This window comes from Carcharhinus amblyrhynchos, chromosome 2 (assembly GCF_965287045.1).
Source record: "Carcharhinus amblyrhynchos chromosome 2, sCarAmb.v2.hapA, whole genome shotgun sequence".
NCBI classification, from domain to species: Eukaryota; Metazoa; Chordata; class Chondrichthyes; order Carcharhiniformes; family Carcharhinidae; genus Carcharhinus; species Carcharhinus amblyrhynchos.
Genome location: NC_137325.1, coordinates 64,689,371 through 64,711,137, shown reverse-complemented (window position 1 = coordinate 64,711,137; position 21,767 = coordinate 64,689,371). Strand labels below are relative to the sequence as shown.

Genomic DNA, 21,767 nt, shown 5'->3' with positions numbered 1-21,767 from the left:
TCAGCTCACCTCTGGAATTCAATTCCTTGTCCATGTTTGAACCAAGGCTGTACTGAAATCTAGAGTCAAGTGGCACTATAGAACCCAAACTGAACACCACTGAGCAAATTATTCCTAAGTGCCACTTGATAGCAAGTCATTGTCAACATCTTCCATCTTTTTTTTAATGACAGAGTAGATTGATGGGTCAGGAGTTGGCAAATTACATTTGTCCACTTTTTGTGGACAGATATACCTGGGAAATTTTCACTTCATTAGATAGATGTAAGTGTTACAATCACACTGGAACAGCTTGGCTAGAGATGCAGCACAAATCTTTAGCACTACAGCTTTGATGTTGTCAAGGCCCATAGTATTAACTATGTCCAGTCCACTCAGGTATTTCTTGCTATTACAGGGAGTGAATCAAATTGGCTGATGACTGGCATCTGTGATGCTGGGGATCCAGAAGGAGTCTGAGATGGATCATCCACTCAGGATTTCTGGCTGAAGATGGTTGCAAAGTTATTCAGCTTTGTCTTTGACACACAAGATGAAGACAGGTCTTGTCTCAAGAAGGAAGCTTTGGTGATTTATCCTATCAATGCTGTCATGGAAAGATGCATCTGTAACAAGTAAATTGGTGTGGACAGATTTTTCTGTCGTGTTGGTTTGCTTATCCGCTGTCGCAGGCCTGTTCAGACAGTACTGATGCTACTGAGCCACTCTTGGTGATGGACACTGAAGTGCCTTCCCAAAGCAATTTTGGTGCCCTAGATACCCTCAGTGCTTACTCCAAGTGGCATTCGATATGGAAAAGAACTGATTCATTGGTTGAGGGAGAGTGGTAGACAATAATCAGCAAGTGGTTTCCTTGCTCACATCGACATAAGACTTCATGGGATCTAGGCTCAGTATTGAGGATTCAGAAGGCCACTCTTCCAACTGTGAAGTCACCTCTGTTGGGTTTGTCCTTTTGCTTGGATAGGACACACCCAGGGTTGATGATGGAGGAGGCTGGAATGTAGGCTGACAGGTAGATTCTGTCAATATGTTTGCCAACTTGTTGTTTGATTAGTCAATAGGCAGCTCTCCCAATGTCCCCAGATATTAGTGAGGACTTTGTCGAGTTGACAGGACTGATTGTGCCTTTGTTGTATATTCAGTTTCTAGGTCAATGCCAGATAGTTCATTTGGTTTTATTCTTATTGTTTCTTGCAACAGTTATACCAAACTGAATAGTTTGCAGCATCATTTCAGAAACAAGTGTCAACTAGATTGCTATGGGATTACAATCATATATAGGCCAGACTGGGTAATGATCATCCCAAAAAGGCATTAGCGAATGAGATGGGCTTTTATGACAATTTAATAGTTTCATAGTCTGCATTACTGATACCAGCTTTTAATTCCGGATGGCATGGTAGCACAGTGGTCAGCACTGCTGCCTCACAGCTCCAGGCACCGGGTTCAATTCCTGGCTTGGGTCACTGTCTGTGTGGAGTTTGCACATTCTCCTCATGTTTGCGTGGGTTTCCCCTGGATACATAGGTTAGAGGGATTAGCAGGGTAAATATGTGAAATTATGGGGAAAGGACCTGGGTGGGATTGTTATTGGTGCAGACTTGATGGGCTGAATGACCTCCTTCTGCATTGTAGAGTTTCTATGATTTTATTTAATTAATTGAAGTTAGGTTCCACAACAGAGAGGAAAACTTTATCATAAACCTAGGTGCAGTAATTATGTAGTCATTTGCTTTTCCGACTGTAATGTACTGTATAAAATTTTGTTTTTCTTCTATTAAACTGCTTGCCTCCACCTCTCAATTAAAAGATTGACTTCTGTGATCCTTTTTGCCTTGCAGTATACCTACTGATGTATGCACTATGATTGGAGATAGTTCATGCACAGAGCTGCAAAACACGATCTGTGACCCTGTTGAGGCTACTGACACATGCTATCTGACCCTTCATAGACGCTTCAATGAATCCGGCACCTACTGTGTGAATATTACATTGAGGGATAATACCAGTTTAGCTGTTGCTAGTACTTTAGTGTCAGTTGGAGGTAAGCACTTATTTTTCCACGACTGGGCTCCTTTGCGTATTAACTACATAGGGTTTATTAGTATTGTATCTTTTCTACTATTTAAGAATCCCTCAAAATTATGCTATCTGAATTAACATTTCATTCACTTTAATGAATATAATATATTCGATCCATTAGTCTATTCGGTTTGTTGAGCTTTTTTCACCATTCCATTAGTTCATGGCATAGATCGACACATTTATCCACCCATATCCCTTAATAGCTTTACCAAATAAAAATCTGTCCATCTCAGGTCTTGAAAATTTCAATTCATACAGTACTTTGGCCCAAAGAGTGCAAAAATATTTCCTGATTTCACCCTAGTTTTAATTTTGTTGTCATCTTGTTCTGGATTCGTCCATCAGAGGCAATGGCTGGAATTCTCTGGCTACTCAGGGCAGCAGTATTCTCTGGTCCCACACCAGCAGTGCACCCCTGCCCATGGGTTTCTTGGTGGCGTGGTATAGCTCCAGTGGGAAACCCCATTGATCGGGGGTGGGATGGGGGGAGGTGGTAGCAGAGAATTCTGACACCAGCAAATGACACGCTGCTCTTGCCGCCAAGAATCATGAGGCTGGGAGGCCTCAGAATCCCGTCCAATAACTTCTCAGTCTCTCCCTCACCCAATTATTTTATCATTTGAAACATCTCAATTAAATCACCCATCAAACTTCTAAACTGAAAGGAATAAAAATTACAGCTATGTAACCCAGCCTCAATGTTTAACCTGGGATCATTCTGGTGAATTTGTATTGCAAAGGCCAGCAAACCTAAACTGAACTCCAGATGAGGTCTGACCAATATTCTGCTCAACTAAATAACTTCCTCTTTTTCAGATTCCAACCTTTTGATAAATATCACCGTTCCACTAATCTTTTGCATTCTGTTTTGAACCTGTGAACTAGCTAATGAACTGTTATGTGTAATTGGACAACTACTTCCATTGTCTCCTCCAGTTTCAAGTCCCTTAACATTAAGAAAATGTCTAACGTGCCTTGTTTTCAAAGTGGATGATTTCACGTTTCTTTCCATCAGTCCATTTTACCGAGCCATTTAATCTATATTCCTTTGTATTCCTGCTCCAATCGGAACTGATTGCACTTCCCAATTTAGTGTTATATGTAACATTAGAAATACAATTCTCTATTCTTTCATTTAAGTCATTGATATACATTGTAAAATACTAAGGCTCTATTTCCCCTGAGGAAAACCACTTGTCACAGACAATACTTTCCTTTTAATCCTTCATGCGTTTCAGCAGCTACCCTGATCCTTCTGGATTGATTTGTAGTAAAGCCGTTACCTTTGAAGTCTAAGGTTGCTCTGTTCTAGATTCAATGTCCTTTGTTTAGAACATGCTTGGGACTTTACAATGTCTTAACAGATCTTATGCAAATTCTGTTGAGAACTATTGAGGGCCTAATGGGCAGAATTCTCAGGAAATATCTGGGTAGAATCTTTGACATGCAGGGAGTGGGTAAGTGAAAATCCTTCCATAGCCACATTGCTGGAATTTAAAATGTTCCTGCAAGTTGGGGGGAATCCTAGCAAATTGGATTCTGGTATGCAAGACAAGTGTGGCTCACCATCCTCTGATTTCAAAGCCATTGCTTACAAATGTGCTTAGAGATCTATTGCAGGCAAAAAAAAATCCCTGGGTTTGAATAAACAAGCTCATTTTTATATTTATTTTAAAGCTGTTTTAATCACGTTTAAATTTATGTGCTTAGATTTGTTCCTGGTCTAATTTAATGTAATGTTCTGGATTACTAACTGTACCATTTTATATGTAAAGTCATAAAATGTGCAGCACGGAGACAGGCCCTTTGGCCCAAATTGGTCCATGCCGACCAAAAAGCCCATCTAAGCTAACCCTGTTTGCTTGCAGTTGGTCCATATCCCTCTAAACTTTTCCTATCAGATGAAATCCTCTCTGTAGTCTCCTTTTTATACTTAGGTTTCTCTTATGATTAATTTTAATGCTTTTTTGACATACTAAGATATTGGGAGAGTACAATGTTCACTAGAATTGAACAAAATAGACCAACCTGTGCTTAAATAATGCTTTTAACATTAATTAGACATCTCAAACTGCTTCACAGGAGCACTATCGAACAAAGTGTGGCACTGAGCCACACGTAAGGAGTTTAGGACCAAAGGTTTGGTCAGAAAGATAGATTTTAAGTGTCTTAAAGGGGGAAGAAAGATGGAAAGGTGACAAAGTGCAGGGAGTAAATTCCATAACTCACTAAGGCAACTGAAGGCACAGCCACTGATGGAACGGCAATTATGATCGGCAATGTACAAGAGACCAGAATTAAAGGAGCACAGGTATCCTGAATGGTTGTGGAGTTGGGACAAATTACAGAGATAAAAGAGGCAAAACCATGGAGGGATTTGGAAACAAAAAATGAAAAATTTTAAAATCAAGACATTGCTTGACCAGGAGCCAATGTGAGTCAGTGAGCGCAGTGATAAGGGAATGAGCTGCAACACGGGTGGCAGAATTTTGGATGGTTTCAGGTTTATGAAGCATAGACTTTAGGAGACCAGCCAGGAGTGCATTGGAACAGTCAAATCTAAAGGCAATGAAAACCTAAATGCGCTTTTCAGCAGCAGATAAGTGAAGCAGGGTGAAGTCAAATGATTGCCAAGGAGGTGGAAATAGGTAGTCTTAGAAATGGTATGAATACAAGGATGGAAGCTCATCTCAGGAGCAAATGTGTCATGAATGCTGCGAATAGACTGGTTTAATCTCAGAGGTGCTAGGGTCAGGGATGGAGTTGTTAGATGGAGAATGGATTTGGAGCAGGAATGAAAACCATGGCTTTAGTCTTTCTATCATGAGCTTTCCAAGCAATTCTACTCAGTACACACTTTAAATACTGTTACCAAATGAGGTCCAATTAGACACACAAATGACTCCAAAATTCTTCAAGCTAAAAATAATAAATCTCGTAGAGGGTAAGTTATCTTCAGGAGAAGTTACCTGCTTTTGCATTATAAACTGAGGGTGGTGAAAAGTTTCCTTTTTGTTTGGCTGTTGCTGGATCTCCTATATCTGAGTGATGTAGCATGGCCCCAACTTTGTTGGCAGTAATGTTCATTTTGATTCCATTAAGCAGTTACATTGTAGAGACCCAAATACTCGCATTCTATTGTTTTGACTAAATAGTCCAGCGTTCTATTTGTTTTACATTGCTTTGCCACATTGACCATAATCTTACAGGCATTGATAGAGTCGGTTGCCTTGTTCTTTAAAGATAGATATTCTCTGGTGACTCAGTAATAACTTCTGTTTTCAACTTATATACAGGTTCTAGCAGTGCTACAGGACTGCAAAGTGTCTTAATCTTTGGTGCCTGCCTGGTGGTTCTTATCATTGGTGTGGCCTTTTTCTTTTATAGGTAAGTGATCATCAGGAAAGGAAAACAGACACAAAAATAAAAGGAGTACTGGAAATTTTAAGAATTTTAATGTCAATTAATTTATAGGCAAAATATATTACAGAAATTACAATAACATTTCTAATTCTATACCTCCTTCTTCAATTCCTCCAATGAATCTTATTCAGACTGAATAAACATTGCACTAAAATCAGGACCAAAATGTGACTGGGGTGAAATTTCAGATGGGGGACTGGTAAATGAGCCACAGCCATTTTACACTTAAAATTTGCCCCATTTCTGTCTGTAGATGAAATTCCAGTGAGAGACGGGCATTGTGTGGTCATAGCCAAATCTTCCACCTGCTTCCCCTACATCAAGAGCCTGTGCCTGGGCAGGAGGATCCTGGGAATTCTGCTCTGTACACACTTTAAATACTGTTATCAAATGAGTTCCAGTTGGGCACACAAATGACTCCAAAACCCTTCAAGCTAAAAGTAATCAATCCTGTAGAGGATAAGTTTTTAGGAAAAGCTACCCGCTCTTCGCATTGTAAACTGAAGATGGTGAAAGGTTTCATTTTTGTTTGGCTGTTGCTGGATCTCCTTTCCTATATCTGGGTGAAAATGGCACGGCTCCAACTTTGTTAACAGTAATATTCAATTTTGATTCCATTGAGCGCAATTTGGGCATCTTCTATAATGCCAGGCAACTAGCTCAGCCAGATTAGTGCACAACCACTGAAATCAAACATCAACCACAACATGAACCTTAATAAAACTTCTTGTGAGCTCAAGAAGTTCCTCTCACAAATGAGCCATGTAGGCGACCCCATAATAAATATAACCCCTCCAATAACCCCCATCTCCAACATTTGAAGTTTGAATATTCTCATACAAAGACTTAGAAAGATAAAGTAAAAATTATGCTTGACACGTGATACACCTTCTGGTGATATGGTGTAGAGTCAGAAAATCTATTGCCTCAGGAGCAATGTGGACATGGATTTATGAAGGAGAAATCATGCTTGACAAGTCTGTTAGAATTCTTTGAACATGTAACTAGTAGAGTTGACAAAGGAGAGCCAGTTGATGTGGTATATTTGGACTTTCAGAAAGTGTTTGACAAATTCCCGCATAAGAGACTATCGTGCAAGGTCCCCAGAGCATGGGGATTGGGGGAAGTGAGATGGATAGAAAACTGGTTGGCAGTGAGCAAACAAAGAGTAGGAATTAATGCATCCTTTTCAAATTGGTATAAAATTGATAGTAATTGATCAAATTGATAGTAATTAGTGGGGTGCCACAGGGGAATGTGCTGGGACCCCAGCTCTTCACAATATATATTAATGATTTGAACTTGGGAACAAAATGTAACATCTCAAAGTTTGCAGATGATACCAAGTTGGGTGAGAGGGTGAACTGTGACGAGGATGCAGAGATCCTTCAGCACGATCTCGACAGCTCGACAGATTGGAGGGACTGATTGTGGACAAGTCCCCAGGACCGGATGGAATGCATCCGAGGGTTCTGAAAGAAATGGCGGAGGTGATAGTGGATGCCTTGGTGGTTATTTTCCAAACGTCGCTGGATTCCGGGGAAGTGCCAGAAGATTGGAAAGCGGCTAATGTTACGCCATTGTTTAAGAAGGGTGCCAGGCAAAAGGCAGGGGATTATAGGCCGGTTAGTTTAATGTCTGTTGTAGGTAAAATGTTAGAATCCGTCATCAAGGAGGAAATAGCAAGGCATCTTGAGGGGAATTGCTCGATTGAGCAGATGCAGCACGGTTTCGTTAAGGGGAAGTCGTGTCTGACAAATTTATTGGAGTTCTATGAGGATGTGTCTAGGGCGGTGGATAGACGAGAGCCGGTGGATGTGGTCTTTCTTCATTTTCAGAAGGCGTTTGACAAGGTACCTCACAAGAGGTTATTGCAGAAGGTAAGGGGGCATGGAGTTGGGGGTAGGGTGTTAGCGTGGATAGAGGATTGGTTGTCAAATAGGAGGCAGAGAGTGGGGGTTAATGGGTGCTATTCGGATTGGCGGTTGGTGACTAGTGGAGTGCCCCGGGGTCGGTGCTGGGGCCTCAGCTATTTACCATTTATATAGATGATCTGGAGGAGGGAACCGAGTGTATGGTGTCGAAATTTGCTGATGACACCAAGATTGGTGGAACGGCAAATTGCGCGGAGGGTGTGGAGAGTCTGCAGAAGGATCTAGATAGGCTGGGCGAATGGGCCAGGAAATGGCAAATGGAATTTAATGTTGGCAAGTGCGAGGTGGTCCACTTTGGTAGGAATAATGGTAGGAAGGACTATTACTTACGTAGCGAAAAACTGCAGCAGGCGACGGTGCAGAGGGACCTCGGGGTCCTTGTGCATGAGTCGCAAAAACCCAGCCTGCAGGTGCAGCAGGTGGTCAGGAAGGCTAATGGGATGCTGGCCTTCATAGCGAGGGGGATTGAATAGCGAGGGAGGTCTTGCTGTGGCTGTATAGGGCATTGGTGAGGCCGCAGCTGGAGTACTGTGTGCAGTTTTGGGCGCCGTACTTACGCAAGGATATTTTGGCCTTGGAGGGAGTGCAGAGGAGGTTTACTAGGCTGATGCCGGAGTTGAGGGGGTTGAGCTATGAGGAGAGGCTGAATAAACTAGGCTTGTACTCGTTAGAGTTTAGAAGAATGAGGGGAGATCTCATTGAGACGTATAAGATGATGAATGGGATGGATAGGATAGAGGTGGAGAGACTCTTCCCGCTCAGAAAGGACAGTAGGACTAGGGGGCACAGCCTCAAGATAAAGGGGGGGGGGGGGGGCGGTTTAGAACGGAGTTGAGGAGGAACTTCTTCACTCAAAGGGTGGTGAATCTCTGGAATTCTCTGCCCGTTGAGGTGGTGGAGGCTGCCTCGCTAAATATTTTTAAGACGCGGGTTGATGGGTTTTTGATAAGCAAGGGGATTAAGGGTTATGGGGAGAGGGCGGGAAAGTGGAACTGAGCCACGACAGATCAGCCATGATCTTATTGAATGGCGGGGCAGGCTTGAAGGGCTAGATGGCCTACTCCTGCTCCTATTTCCTATTTCTTATGATCTGGACAGGGCGGGTGAGTGGGAAGATCAATGGCAGATGCTATATAATTTGGATAAATGTGAGGTTATTCACTTTGGAAGCAAAAACAAGAAGGCAAATTACTATCTGAATGGCTGTAAATTGGAAAGAACAATGTGCAGCGGGACCTGGGTGTCCTTGTACACCAGTCGCTGAAGGTAAGTATGCAGATGCAGCAGGCAGTAAAGAGGAGCAAAAATGTTGGCCTTCATTGTGAGAGGTTTTTGAGTACAGGAGCAGGGATATGTTGTTGCAATTATACAGGGCCTTGGTGAGGCCACACCTAGAATATTGTGCAGTTTTGGTCTCCTTTTCAGAGGAAGAATGTTCTTGATCTCAAGGGAGTGCAGGCAAAGGTTTACCAGGCTGATTCTGGGCATGGTGGGACTGATATATGAGGAGAGATTGACCAGTTAGGATTGTTTTCACAGGAGGTCAGATGAATGAGGGAAGATCTCATAGAGACTTATAAAATTCTAACAGGACTAGCCAAGGTTGATACATAGAGGATGTACCCAATGGTGGGGGGAGTCCAGAACCAGGAATCAGTCTAAGGATTCGGGGTAGACCATTTAGGACAGACCGAAAGAGTGGTGAGCCTATGGAATTCATTACCACAGGAAACAGTTGATGCCAAAACATTGAATGTATTCAATAACCTGCTAGGTATAGCACTTGAGGCGAATGAGATCAAAGATTATGGAGAAAAAGCAGGATTAAGCTACCGAGTTGATAGATCAGCCAAGATCATAATGAAGGATCTTTAAGGAGATCTTTCTAGGATCTTTAAGGAGATCTTTCTTGGTGCTCAGCAGAAATTTATTCCGATGGTTAAAAAGGACAGTAGGAAGAGAGGTAATAAGCCGTGGATAACGAAGGAGGTGAAGGAAAGTGTTAAATTAAAAGCGGAGGAATTTAGAGTAGCTAAGAGCAGTGGGCGAGAAGAGGATTGGGAAAGGTTTAAATGTCAACAAAGATTGACAAAAAAGTTGATAAAGGAGGGTAGAAGAAGCTATGAAGCTGGGCTAGCGCTTAATATAAAAAAGGATAGCAAGAGTTTTTATAAATATATAAAAAGGAAGAGGCTGGCTAGGGTGAACGTTGGTCCCTTAGCGGATGAGAAAGGGGACCTAGTGGTAGGGGATGGGGATATGGCTAAGGTCTTGAATAACTTTTTTGTTTCTGTCTTCACGGAGGAGGACGTGAATAATTTGCCGGGTGTTAGCGATGGAAAGGTGGTAGGACTGGAGGGTCTTAATGACATTACTGTTACTAGAGAGGTGGTGCGCGACAGACTGGAGGGGCTGATTGTGGACAAGTCCCCAGGACCGGATGGAATGCATCCGAGGGTTCTGAAAGAAATGGCGGAGGTGATAGTGGATGCCTTGGTGGTTATTTTCCAGACGTCGCTGGATTCCGGGGAAGTGCCGGAGGATTGGAAAACGGCTAATGTTACGCCGTTGTTTAAGAAGGGTGCCAGGCAAAAGGCGGGGAATTACAGGCCGGTTAGTTTAACGTCTGTGGTAGGTAAAATGTTAGAATCCGTCATTAAGGAGGAAATTGCGAGGCATCTTGAAGGGAATTGCTTGATAGGGCAGACGCAACACGGTTTCATTAAAGGGAAGTCGTGTCTGACAAATTTACTGGAGTTCTATGAGGATGTGTCTAGGGCGGTGGATAGAGGAGAGCCGGTGGATGTGGTCTTTCTGGATTTTCAGAAGGCGTTTGATAAGGTACCTCACAAGAGGTTACTGCAGAAGGTCAGAGGACATGGAGTTGGGGGTAGGGTGTTAGCGTGGATAGAGGATTGGTTGTCAAATAGGAGGCAGAGAGTGGGGGTCAATGGGTGCTATTCGGATTGGCGGTTGGTGACTAGTGGGGTGCCCCAGGGGTCGGTGCTGGGGCCTCAGCTATTTACCATTTATATAGATGATCTGGAGGAGGGAACCGAGTGTAGGGTGTCGAAATTTGCTGATGACACCAAGATTGGGGGAAAGGCAAATTGTGCGGAGGGTGTGGAGAGTCTGCAGAAGGATCTAGATAGGCTGGGCGAATGGGCCAGGAAATGGCAAATGGAATTTAATGTTGGCAAGTGTGAGGTGGTCCACTTTGGTAGGAAGAATGGTAGGAAGGACTATTACTTACGTGGCGAAAAACTGCAGCAGGCGACGGTGCAGAGGGACCTCGGGGTCCTTGTGCATGAGTCGCAAAAACCCAGCCTGCAGGTGCAGCAGGTGGTCAGGAAGGCTAATGGGATGCTGGCCTTCATAGCGAGGGGGATTGAATAGCGAGGGAGGTCTTGCTGTGGCTGTATAGGGCATTGGTGAGGCCGCAGCTGGAGTACTGTGTGCAGTTTTGGGCGCCGTACTTACGCAAGGATATTTTGGCCTTGGAGGGAGTGCAGAGGAGGTTTACTAGGCTGATGCCGGAGTTGAGGGGGTTGAGCTATGAGGAGAGGCTGAATAAACTAGGCTTGTACTCGTTAGAGTTTAGAAGAATGAGGGGAGATCTCATTGAGACGTATAAGATGATGAATGGGATGGATAGGATAGAGGTGGAGAGACTCTTCCCGCTCAGAAAGGACAGTAGGACTAGGGGGCACAGCCTCAAGATAAAGGGGGGGGGGGGGGGCGGTTTAGAACGGAGTTGAGGAGGAACTTCTTCACTCAAAGGGTGGTGAATCTCTGGAATTCTCTGCCCGTTGAGGTGGTGGAGGCTGCCTCGCTAAATATTTTTAAGACGCGGGTTGATGGGTTTTTGATAAGCAAGGGGATTAAGGGTTATGGGGAGAGGGCGGGAAAGTGGAACTGAGCCACGACAGATCAGCCATGATCTTATTGAATGGCGGGGCAGGCTTGAAGGGCTAGATGGCCTACTCCTGCTCCTATTTCCTATTTCTTATGATCTGGACAGGGCGGGTGAGTGGGAAGATCAATGGCAGATGCTATATAATTTGGATAAATGTGAGGTTATTCACTTTGGAAGCAAAAACAAGAAGGCAAATTACTATCTGAATGGCTGTAAATTGGAAAGAACAATGTGCAGCGGGACCTGGGTGTCCTTGTACACCAGTCGCTGAAGGTAAGTATGCAGATGCAGCAGGCAGTAAAGAGGAGCAAAAATGTTGGCCTTCATTGTGAGAGGTTTTTGAGTACAGGAGCAGGGATATGTTGTTGCAATTATACAGGGCCTTGGTGAGGCCACACCTAGAATATTGTGCAGTTTTGGTCTCCTTTTCAGAGGAAGAATGTTCTTGATCTCAAGGGAGTGCAGGCAAAGGTTTACCAGGCTGATTCTGGGCATGGTGGGACTGATATATGAGGAGAGATTGACCAGTTAGGATTGTTTTCACAGGAGGTCAGATGAATGAGGGAAGATCTCATAGAGACTTATAAAATTCTAACAGGACTAGCCAAGGTTGATACATAGAGGATGTACCCAATGGTGGGGGGAGTCCAGAACCAGGAATCAGTCTAAGGATTCGGGGTAGACCATTTAGGACAGACCGAAAGAGTGGTGAGCCTATGGAATTCATTACCACAGGAAACAGTTGATGCCAAAACATTGAATGTATTCAATAACCTGCTAGGTATAGCACTTGAGGCGAATGAGATCAAAGATTATGGAGAAAAAGCAGGATTAAGCTACCGAGTTGATAGATCAGCCAAGATCATAATGAAGGATCTTTAAGGAGATCTTTCTAGGATCTTTAAGGAGATCTTTCTTGGTGCTCAGCAGAAATTTATTCCGATGGTTAAAAAGGACAGTAGGAAGAGAGGTAATAAGCCGTGGATAACGAAGGAGGTGAAGGAAAGTGTTAAATTAAAAGCGGAGGAATTTAGAGTAGCTAAGAGCAGTGGGCGAGAAGAGGATTGGGAAAGGTTTAAATGTCAACAAAGATTGACAAAAAAGTTGATAAAGGAGGGTAGAAGAAGCTATGAAGCTGGGCTAGCGCTTAATATAAAAAAGGATAGCAAGAGTTTTTATAAATATATAAAAAGGAAGAGGCTGGCTAGGGTGAACGTTGGTCCCTTAGCGGATGAGAAAGGGGACCTAGTGGTAGGGGATGGGGATATGGCTAAGGTCTTGAATAACTTTTTTGTTTCTGTCTTCACGGAGGAGGACGTGAATAATTTGCCGGGTGTTAGCGATGGAAAGGTGGTAGGACTGGAGGGTCTTAATGACATTACTGTTACTAGAGAGGTGGTGCGCGACAGACTGGAGGGGCTGATTGTGGACAAGTCCCCAGGACCGGATGGAATGCATCCGAGGGTTCTGAAAGAAATGGCGGAGGTGATAGTGGATGCCTTGGTGGTTATTTTCCAGACGTCGCTGGATTCCGGGGAAGTGCCGGAGGATTGGAAAACGGCTAATGTTACGCCGTTGTTTAAGAAGGGTGCCAGGCAAAAGGCGGGGAATTACAGGCCGGTTAGTTTAACGTCTGTGGTAGGTAAAATGTTAGAATCCGTCATTAAGGAGGAAATTGCGAGGCATCTTGAAGGGAATTGCTTGATAGGGCAGACGCAACACGGTTTCATTAAAGGGAAGTCGTGTCTGACAAATTTACTGGAGTTCTATGAGGATGTGTCTAGGGCGGTGGATAGAGGAGAGCCGGTGGATGTGGTCTTTCTGGATTTTCAGAAGGCGTTTGATAAGGTACCTCACAAGAGGTTACTGCAGAAGGTCAGAGGACATGGAGTTGGGGGTAGGGTGTTAGCGTGGATAGAGGATTGGTTGTCAAATAGGAGGCAGAGAGTGGGGGTCAATGGGTGCTATTCGGATTGGCGGTTGGTGACTAGTGGGGTGCCCCAGGGGTCGGTGCTGGGGCCTCAGCTATTTACCATTTATATAGATGATCTGGAGGAGGGAACCGAGTGTAGGGTGTCGAAATTTGCTGATGACACCAAGATTGGGGGAAAGGCAAATTGTGCGGAGGGTGTGGAGAGTCTGCAGAAGGATCTAGATAGGCTGGGCGAATGGGCCAGGAAATGGCAAATGGAATTTAATGTTGGCAAGTGTGAGGTGGTCCACTTTGGTAGGAAGAATGGTAGGAAGGACTATTACTTACGTGGCGAAAAACTGCAGCAGGCGACGGTGCAGAGGGACCTCGGGGTCCTTGTGCATGAGTCGCAAAAACCCAGCCTGCAGGTGCAGCAGGTGGTCAGGAAGGCGAATGGGATGCTGGCCTTCATAGCGAGGGGGATTGAATATAAAAGTAGGGAGGTCTTGCTGCAGCTGTATAGGGCATTGGTGAGGCCGCAGCTGGAGTACTGTGTGCAGTTTTGGGCGCCGCACCTGCGCAAGGATATTTTGGCCTTGGAGGGAGTGCAGAGGAGGTTTACTAGGCTGATACCGGAGCTGAGGGGGTTGAGCTATGAGGAGAGGCTGAATAAACTAGGCTTGTACTCGTTAGAGTTTAGAAGAATGAGGGGAGATCTCATTGAGACGTATAAGATGATGAATGGGATGGATAGGATAGAGGTGGAAAGACTCTTCCCGCTCAAAAAAGACAGTAGGACTAGGGGGCACAGCCTCAAGATAAAGGGGGGGCGGTTCAGAACGGAGTTGAGGAGGAACTTCTTCACTCAAAGGGTGGTGAATCTCTGGAATTCTCTGCCCGTTGAAGTGGTGGAGGCTGCCTCGCTAAATATTTTTAAGAAGCGGGTTGATGGGTTTTTGATAAGAGAGGGGATTAAGGGTTATGGGGAGAGGGCGGGAAAGTGGAACTGAGCCACGACAGATCAGCCATGATCTTATTGAATGGCGGGGCAGGCTCGAAGGGCTAGATGGCCTACTCCTGCTCCTATTTCTTATGTTCTTATGTTCTTAATAGCAGAGCAGGCTTGAAGGGCCAAACGGCCTCTTCCTGCTCCGATCTTCTATGTTCTTATGAAACTATTAAAATGTACATTATTATCCAATATTGAACATTTTTAAAAGAGGCTGAACAAGATTATTTTTAAAACAAGTCTCTAAGCTTGTTACCTGTAATAATGATGTGAAGATGCTGGCGTTGGACTGGGGTAAACACAGTAAGTTGTCTCACAACACCAGGTCAAAGTCCAACAGGTTTATTTGGCAGCAAAAGCCACTAGCTTTCAGAACACTGTTCCTTCACCAGTTAGGTGGGAGTTCTGTTCACAAACAGAGCATATAAAGACACAAACTCAATTTAAAAAATAATGATTGGAATGCAAATCTTTACAGCTAACCAAGTCTTAAAGGTACGGACAATGTGAGTGGAGAGAGCATTAAGCGCAAGTTAAAAAGATGTGTATTGTCTCCAGACAGGACAGTTAGTGTGATTTTGCAAGTCATGGGGGTTACAGGTAGTGTGACATGAACCCAAGATCCCAGTTGAGGCCATCCTCATGTGTGCAGAACTGGCTAACAGTCTCTGCCCAGTGACTCTGTGTTGTCGTATGTCGTGAAGGCCGCCTTGGAGACTGCTTACCTGAAGATCACAGGCCGAATGCCTGTGACCACTTAAGTGATCCCCAACATGAAGAAAACAGTCTCGCCTGGTGATTGTCAAGCAGTGTTCATTCATCCGTTGTCGTAGCGTCTGCATGGTCTCCCCACTGTACCATGCCTTGGGACATCCTTTCCTGCAGCGTATCAGGTAGACAATGTTGGCCAAGTTGCAAGAGTATGCACTGTGTATCTGTTGGATGGTGTTCTTATGTGAGATGATGGCATCCGTGTTGATGATCCGGCATGTCTTGCATAGGTTGTTGTGGCAGGGTTGTGTGGTGTTGTGGTCACTGTTCTCCTGAAGGCTGGGTAGTTTGCTGTGGACAGTGGTTTGTTTGAGGTTGTGCAGTTGTTTGAATGCAAGAAGTGGGGGTGTGGGGATAGCCTTGGCGAGATGTTTGTCTTCATCAACCAATGCTATACATTAGATACATCAATGACATTTTCTTCCTTTGGACTCATGGTGAACAATCACTGAAACAACTATATGATGACATAACAAGTTCAATCCCACCATCAGACTCACCACAGACTACTGTCCAGAATCGGTTGCATTCTTGGACACACGCATCTCCATTAAGGACGGTCACCTCAGCACCTCACTGTACTGCAAGCCCACAGATAACCTCATGGTGCTCCACTTCTCCAGCTTCCACCCTAAACACGTCAAAGAAGCCAACCCCTATGGACAAGCCCTCCATATACATCCTCCTGATCTGCTCAGATGAGCAGGATTGCAACAGACAGCTCCAGACGCTGAAAGGTGCCTTCATAAGAACAGGATATGTGGCGCTCAAGTCATCGACTGACAGTTCCGGCACGCCACAGCGAAAAACCACACCAACCTCCTCAGAAGGCAAACATGGGACACAATGGACTGAGTCCAGTACTTCCCCGGAGTGGAGAAGCTACGACATCTCCTCCGGAATGTTCAACGTATCATTGATGAAGACGAACATCTCGCCAAGGCCATCCCCACAGCCCCACTTCTTGCCTTCAAACAATTGCACAACCTCAAACAGACCACTGACCAAACTACCCAGCCTTCAGGAGAACAGTGACCATGACACCACACAACCCTGCCACAGCAACCTCTGCAATTCATGCCAGATCATCGGCATGGATGCCATCATCTCACATGAGAACACCATCCACCAGGTACATGATACATACTCTTGCAACTTGGCCAACATTGTCTACCTGATATGCTGCAGGAAAGGATGTCCCAAGGCATGGTACATTGGGGAGACCGTGCAGACGCTACGACAACGGATGAACGAACATCGCTCGACAATCACCAGGCAAGACTGTTCTCTTCCTGTTGGGGAACACTTCAGCGGTCACGGGCATTCGACCTCTGATTTTCGGGTAAGCATTCTCCAAGGCGGCCTTCATGACACACAATAGCGCAGAGTTGCTGAACAGAGACTGACAGCCAAGTTCCGCACACAAGGACGTCCTCAACTGGGATCTTGGATTCATGTCACACTATCTGTAACCCCCACGTCTTGCCTGGACTTGCAAAATCTCACTAACTGTCCTGTTTGAAGACAATACACATCTCTTTAACCTGTACTTAATGCTCTCTCCACTCACACTGTCTGTACCTTTATGACTTGATTAGCTGTAAAGACTTGCATTTCAATCATTATTCTATAAATTGAGTTTGTGTCTTTATATGCCCTGTTTGTGAACTGATCTCCCACTCACCTGACGGAGCTCTGAAAGCTAGTGGTGTTTGTTACCTATAATAATGATCAGAGACAAATGGCTTTGAGATACCGGTCGTTGTAGTACATGTGGGTGCCGGCGACGTAGGCAAAGTGCGGACTGAGGATCTGCGGAGGGAGTATGAGAAGCTGGGAATGGAATTAAAAAGTAGAACCGACAAGGTGGTCGTCTCTGGGCTACTGCCTGAACTGAGTGCAGACGGGCATAGGGTTGACAGGATAAAGGAAGTGAATGGGTGGCTCAGGGATTGGTGTGGGAGGAATGGGTTTGAATTTATGGGGCATTGGCACCAGTATTGGGGTAGGTGGGACTTGTTCGGGCGGGATGGGGTTGGTCTGAATCGTGCTGGGACCAGAGTGTTGGCGAATCGAGTAAAGAGGACTGTAGACAGGGCTTTAAACTAATTAGGGGGGGGGAGGGTGCGAGGGTAGGTGACGCTACGAGGTCTAAAGTTAAGGATAGGGTACAGGTAAGGGAAGAGGCCGAAGATGTCCCAATTGGTGGCGTTACGGCAAATAGGGTCCAGGTGAAGGCTGGGATGAAAGCGCTTTATCTGAATGCACGAAGCATTCGGAATAAAGTGGATGAGCTGGTGGCGCAGATCGACACAAATGGATACGATCTGGTGGCCATTACAGAGACGTGGCTGCAAGGTGACAGGGACTGGGAGATGAATGTACAGGGCTATCAAGTGTTTAGGAAGGATAGGCAGGAGGAAAGAGGGGGTGGCGTAGCTCTGCTGATTAAGGATAGTATCAAGGTGGTAGCAAGGGATGATATCGGAGCCAAAGAGCAGAACGTGGAATCGTTGTGGGTGGAGATTAGGAACAGCAAAGGGAGGAAGACGCTGGTGGGTGTCGTCTATAGGCCCCCGAATAATGATCTGGAGGTGGGGCGGGCTGTTAACACGCAAATAAGTGCGGCGTGCAGGAATGGGACGGCAGTAGTTATGGGAGATTTCAATCTGCATATTGATTGGTCGACCCATGTTGGACGAGGTGGGCTCGAGGAGGAGTTCTTGGAATGCTGCCGGGATAATTTCCTTGAACAGTGTGTGTTGGAGCCGACGAGGGAGCAAGCTATCTTGGATCTGGTGCTATGTAATGAGGCGGGTAGAATTAGGGACCTTGCGGTGAAGGATCCTCTTGGAGAGAGTGATCATTGTATGGTGGAGTTTCTGGTGCAGATGGAGGAGGAGAAAGTGGGTTCCCGGACGCGCGTCCTTTGTTTGAATAGAGGGGAGTATGGTAGGATGAGAGAAGAATTGGCGAATGTGGACTGGGGGAATGTGTTGGAAGGTAGGTCTGCTGAGGAGCAGTGGAGGATCTTTAAGGAGATCTTTCTTGGTGCTCAGCAGAAATTTATTCCGATGGTTAAAAAGGACAGTAGGAAGAGAGGTAATAAGCCGTGGATAACGAAGGAGGTGAAGGAAAGTGTTAAATTAAAAGCGGAGGAATTTAGAGTAGCTAAGAGCAGTGGGCGAGAAGAGGATTGGGAAAGGTTTAAATGTCAACAAAGATTGACAAAGAAGTTGATAAAGGAGGGTAGGAGAAGCTATGAGGCTGGGCTAGCACTTAATATAAAAAAGGATAGCAAGAGTTTTTATAAATATATAAAAAGGAAGAGGCTGGCTAGGGTGAACGTTGGTCCTTTAGAGGATGAGAAAGGGGAGCTAGTGGTAGGGGATGGGGATATGGCGAAGGTCTTGAATAACTTTTTTGTTTCTGTCTTCACGGAGGAGGACGTGAATAATTTGCCGGGTGTTAGCGATGGAAAGGTGGTAGGAATGGAGGGTCTTAATGACATTACTGTTACTAGAGAGGTGGTGCTCGACAGACTGGAGGGGCTGATTGTGGACAAGTCCCCAGGACCGGATGGAATGCATCCGAGGGTTCTGAAAGAAATGGCGGAGGTGATAGTGGATGCCTTGGTGGTTATTTTCCAGACGTCGCTGGATTCTGGGGAAGTGCCGGAAGATTGGAAAACGGCTAATGTTACGCCGTTGTTTAAGAAGGGTGCCAGGCAAAAGGCGGGGAATTATAGGCCGGTTAGTTTAACGTCTGTGGTAGGTAAAATGTTAGAATCCATCATTAAGCAGGAAATTGCGAGGCATCTTGAAGGGAATTGCTTGATAGGGCGGACGCAACACGGTTTCATTAAAGGGAAGTCGTGTCTGACAAATTTACTGGAGTTCTATGAGGATGTGTCTAGGGCAGTGGATAGAGGAGAGCCGGTGGATGTGGTCTTTCTGGATTTTCAGAAGGCGTTTGACAAGGTACCTCACAAGAGGTTATTGCAAAAGGTCAGGGGACATGGAGTTGGGGGTAGGGTGTTAGCGTGGATAGAGGATTGGTTGTCAAATAGGAGGCAGAGAGTGGGGGTCAATGGGTGCTATTCGGATTGGCGGATGGTGACTAGTGGGGTGCCCCAGGGGTCGGTGCTGGGGCCTCAGCTATTTACCATTTATATAGATGATCTGGAGGAGGGAACCGAGTGCAGGGTGTCGAAATTTGCTGATGACACCAAGATTGGGGGAACGGCAAATTGTGCGGAGGGTGTGGAGAGTCTGCAGAAGGATCTAGGTAGGCTGGGCGAATGGGCCAGGAAATGGCAAATGGAATTTAATGTTGGCAAGTGTGAGGTGGTCCACTTTGGTAGGAAGAATGGTAGGAAGGACTATTACTTACGTGGCGAAAAACTGCAGCAGGCGACGGTGCAGAGGGACCTCGGGGTCCTTGTGCATGAGTCGCAAAAACCCAGCTTGCAGGTGCAGCAGGTGGTCAGGAAGGCGAATGGGATGCTGGCCTTCATAGCGAGGGGGATTGAATATAAAAGTAGGGAGGTCTTGCTGCAGCTGTATAGGGCATTGGTGAGGCCGCAGCTGGAGTACTGTGTGCAGTTTTGGGCGCCGCACCTGCGCAAGGATATTTTGGCCCTGGAGGGAGTGCAGAGGAGGTTTACTAGGCTGATACCGGAGTTGAGGGGATTGAGCTATGAGGAGAGGCTGAATAAACTAGGCTTGTACTCGTTAGAGTTTAGAAGAATGAGGGGAGATCTCATTGAGACGTATAAGATGATGAATGGGATGGATAGGATAGAGGTGGAGAGACTCTTCCCGCTCAAAAAAGACAGTAGGACTAGGGGGCACAGCCTCAAGATAAAGGGGAGGCGGTTTAGAACGGAGTTGAGGAGGAACTTCTTCACTCAAAGGGTGGTGAATCTCTGGAATTCTCTGCCCGTTGAAGTGGTGGAGGCTGCCTCGCTAAATATTTTTAAGAAGCGGGTTGATGGGTTTTTGATAAGAGAAGGGATTAAGGGTTATGGGGAGAGGGCGGGAAAGTGGAACTGAGCCACGACAGATCAGCCATGATCTTATTGAATGGCGGGGCAGGCTCGAAGGGCTAGATGGCCTACTCCTGCTCCTATTTCTTATGTTCTTATGTTCTTATATCCTAATCTTTCCACATTACAAGTTACAATGCATGCTTAAGTTCTTTAAAAATCCCAAAATTACAATGGAAATGTTTTTTTTGAGGGGGATGGTAAGAAGGCACTTTAAGTGAGAGCTATAAACAATTTGATTCATTAAAGATGTGAAACTTGTTTTACAGGCGTTACAAAGAATATACACCAATTGTTAGACGGGTGAACGATAGAAATAAACATCTGGTGGTGAATAATGGTAGTACCGGTGTATACTTCAGTAACCCGAAGACTATACTCCTCTTTGGGAATGATGAGAAGAGACCTCTGCTGAAGAAACCTGCTATTGTTTAATCAAAGCTACTCATTCAAGCAGTAGTGTGCTTTAGAGACACTTGCTCCAGCTTTCTGTTTGGGTACCTGTATTGCTTCGGCATGTCTTGAGTATAGAAATTATTAAACTGCTTACGCCCCCTGTGCAAATTGATTACAATATAAAATATTTGAAATCCAGCTCTCCCTCACATTGCTTGAGGATATAAATCTGCATGTGTTTATAAATATTATGTTAATTCTGTAATTGTAAATGTTAGAAGTAAACTTTTTTGATGCAGTCCTGTGGAATAGTAAAAATGTCCACTCTATTACGCTACAAACTGACATTAGTTTTCATCCCAAATATTATAGAGATGGTAAAATGCCAATTCCAACTCATTTACTTATAATCCTGGATTATACTTACTGGATTTCCATTCTATCTATACAGAATCTATACAAAAGAGATGTTCAGAGAAATCCTCCCAGACATACTAACACATGAGTTTCTGCATACTAGTTTGGACATTGGGTCACGTTCTCAACAAGGTGATCAACAAACTAACATTTCTACTTGCATTTCTTAGTGTCCAAAGGTGTTGAAACAGATAATAGCAAATACACTTCAATATTGCTTGTAATAATAAAATATTTTTAAAAATCTTGTACCTGGAATGTCTGGAATTGACTTGTGCATAAATTAACAGAGTGGTCCACAACATTCATTTATCAGTAACTTTACCCTCCTGTCTGAGCCAATAGGTAGGTTAAATCTAACTTCCGTCCTCCCAATTGCCCTTCCCGCAATCCACACACCAACTGTTTAATGTCCTCATTTGGATATATTATCTTGAGAGCATGTGGTGTTGCAACACAATTTCCTGTTTTTATGCTTGTCAATCGTGTAGGACAATTTAAATAGAGTATAAGGCAATTATCAACATGAACATTTGAGTCAGATGGAAATGAGGGGTTTCTGTGCCTGAAGAGTCAGGAAAGTTACACTGCACTTGGAAAATGCATTGATTTATTTTTGCTACTGTATTTGCACATACCTGGGCAGCTTTTTGATTGCTTTTGAGAGGGTCAGATTACTAGCAGACTCTGCTCCACAACCAGCACCCCTGCCTCCCCCCCAACTGCCAATCATGCCACCCCCCACCGCCCCCAGAAACAAATTTGACATTTTTTTTTACAATAAACCATCATCTGTTCTGGATAACTAGTATGAGTAATAGCACAAAACGAAACAAGTGTGAATCAGATGGCAA

General features: G+C 44.8%; 1 protein-coding gene across 1 annotated transcript in view; it reads left to right on the top strand.

Moving 5' to 3' along the window:
• Positions 1–21,159, top strand: part of LOC145355097 (protein QNR-71-like) — a 69,865-nt gene extending 48,706 nt beyond the window's left edge. Inside the window, exons 9-11 of the mRNA XM_080206965.1 lie at positions 1,845–2,047; positions 5,385–5,475; positions 20,370–21,159. Of these exons, the coding sequence (XP_080063091.1) occupies positions 1,845–2,047; positions 5,385–5,475; positions 20,370–20,535 (460 nt within the window). The 3' untranslated portion in view covers positions 20,536–21,159. The remainder of the gene's footprint in view (positions 1–1,844; positions 2,048–5,384; positions 5,476–20,369) is intronic.
• Positions 21,160–21,767: the final 608 nt, after the last annotated feature.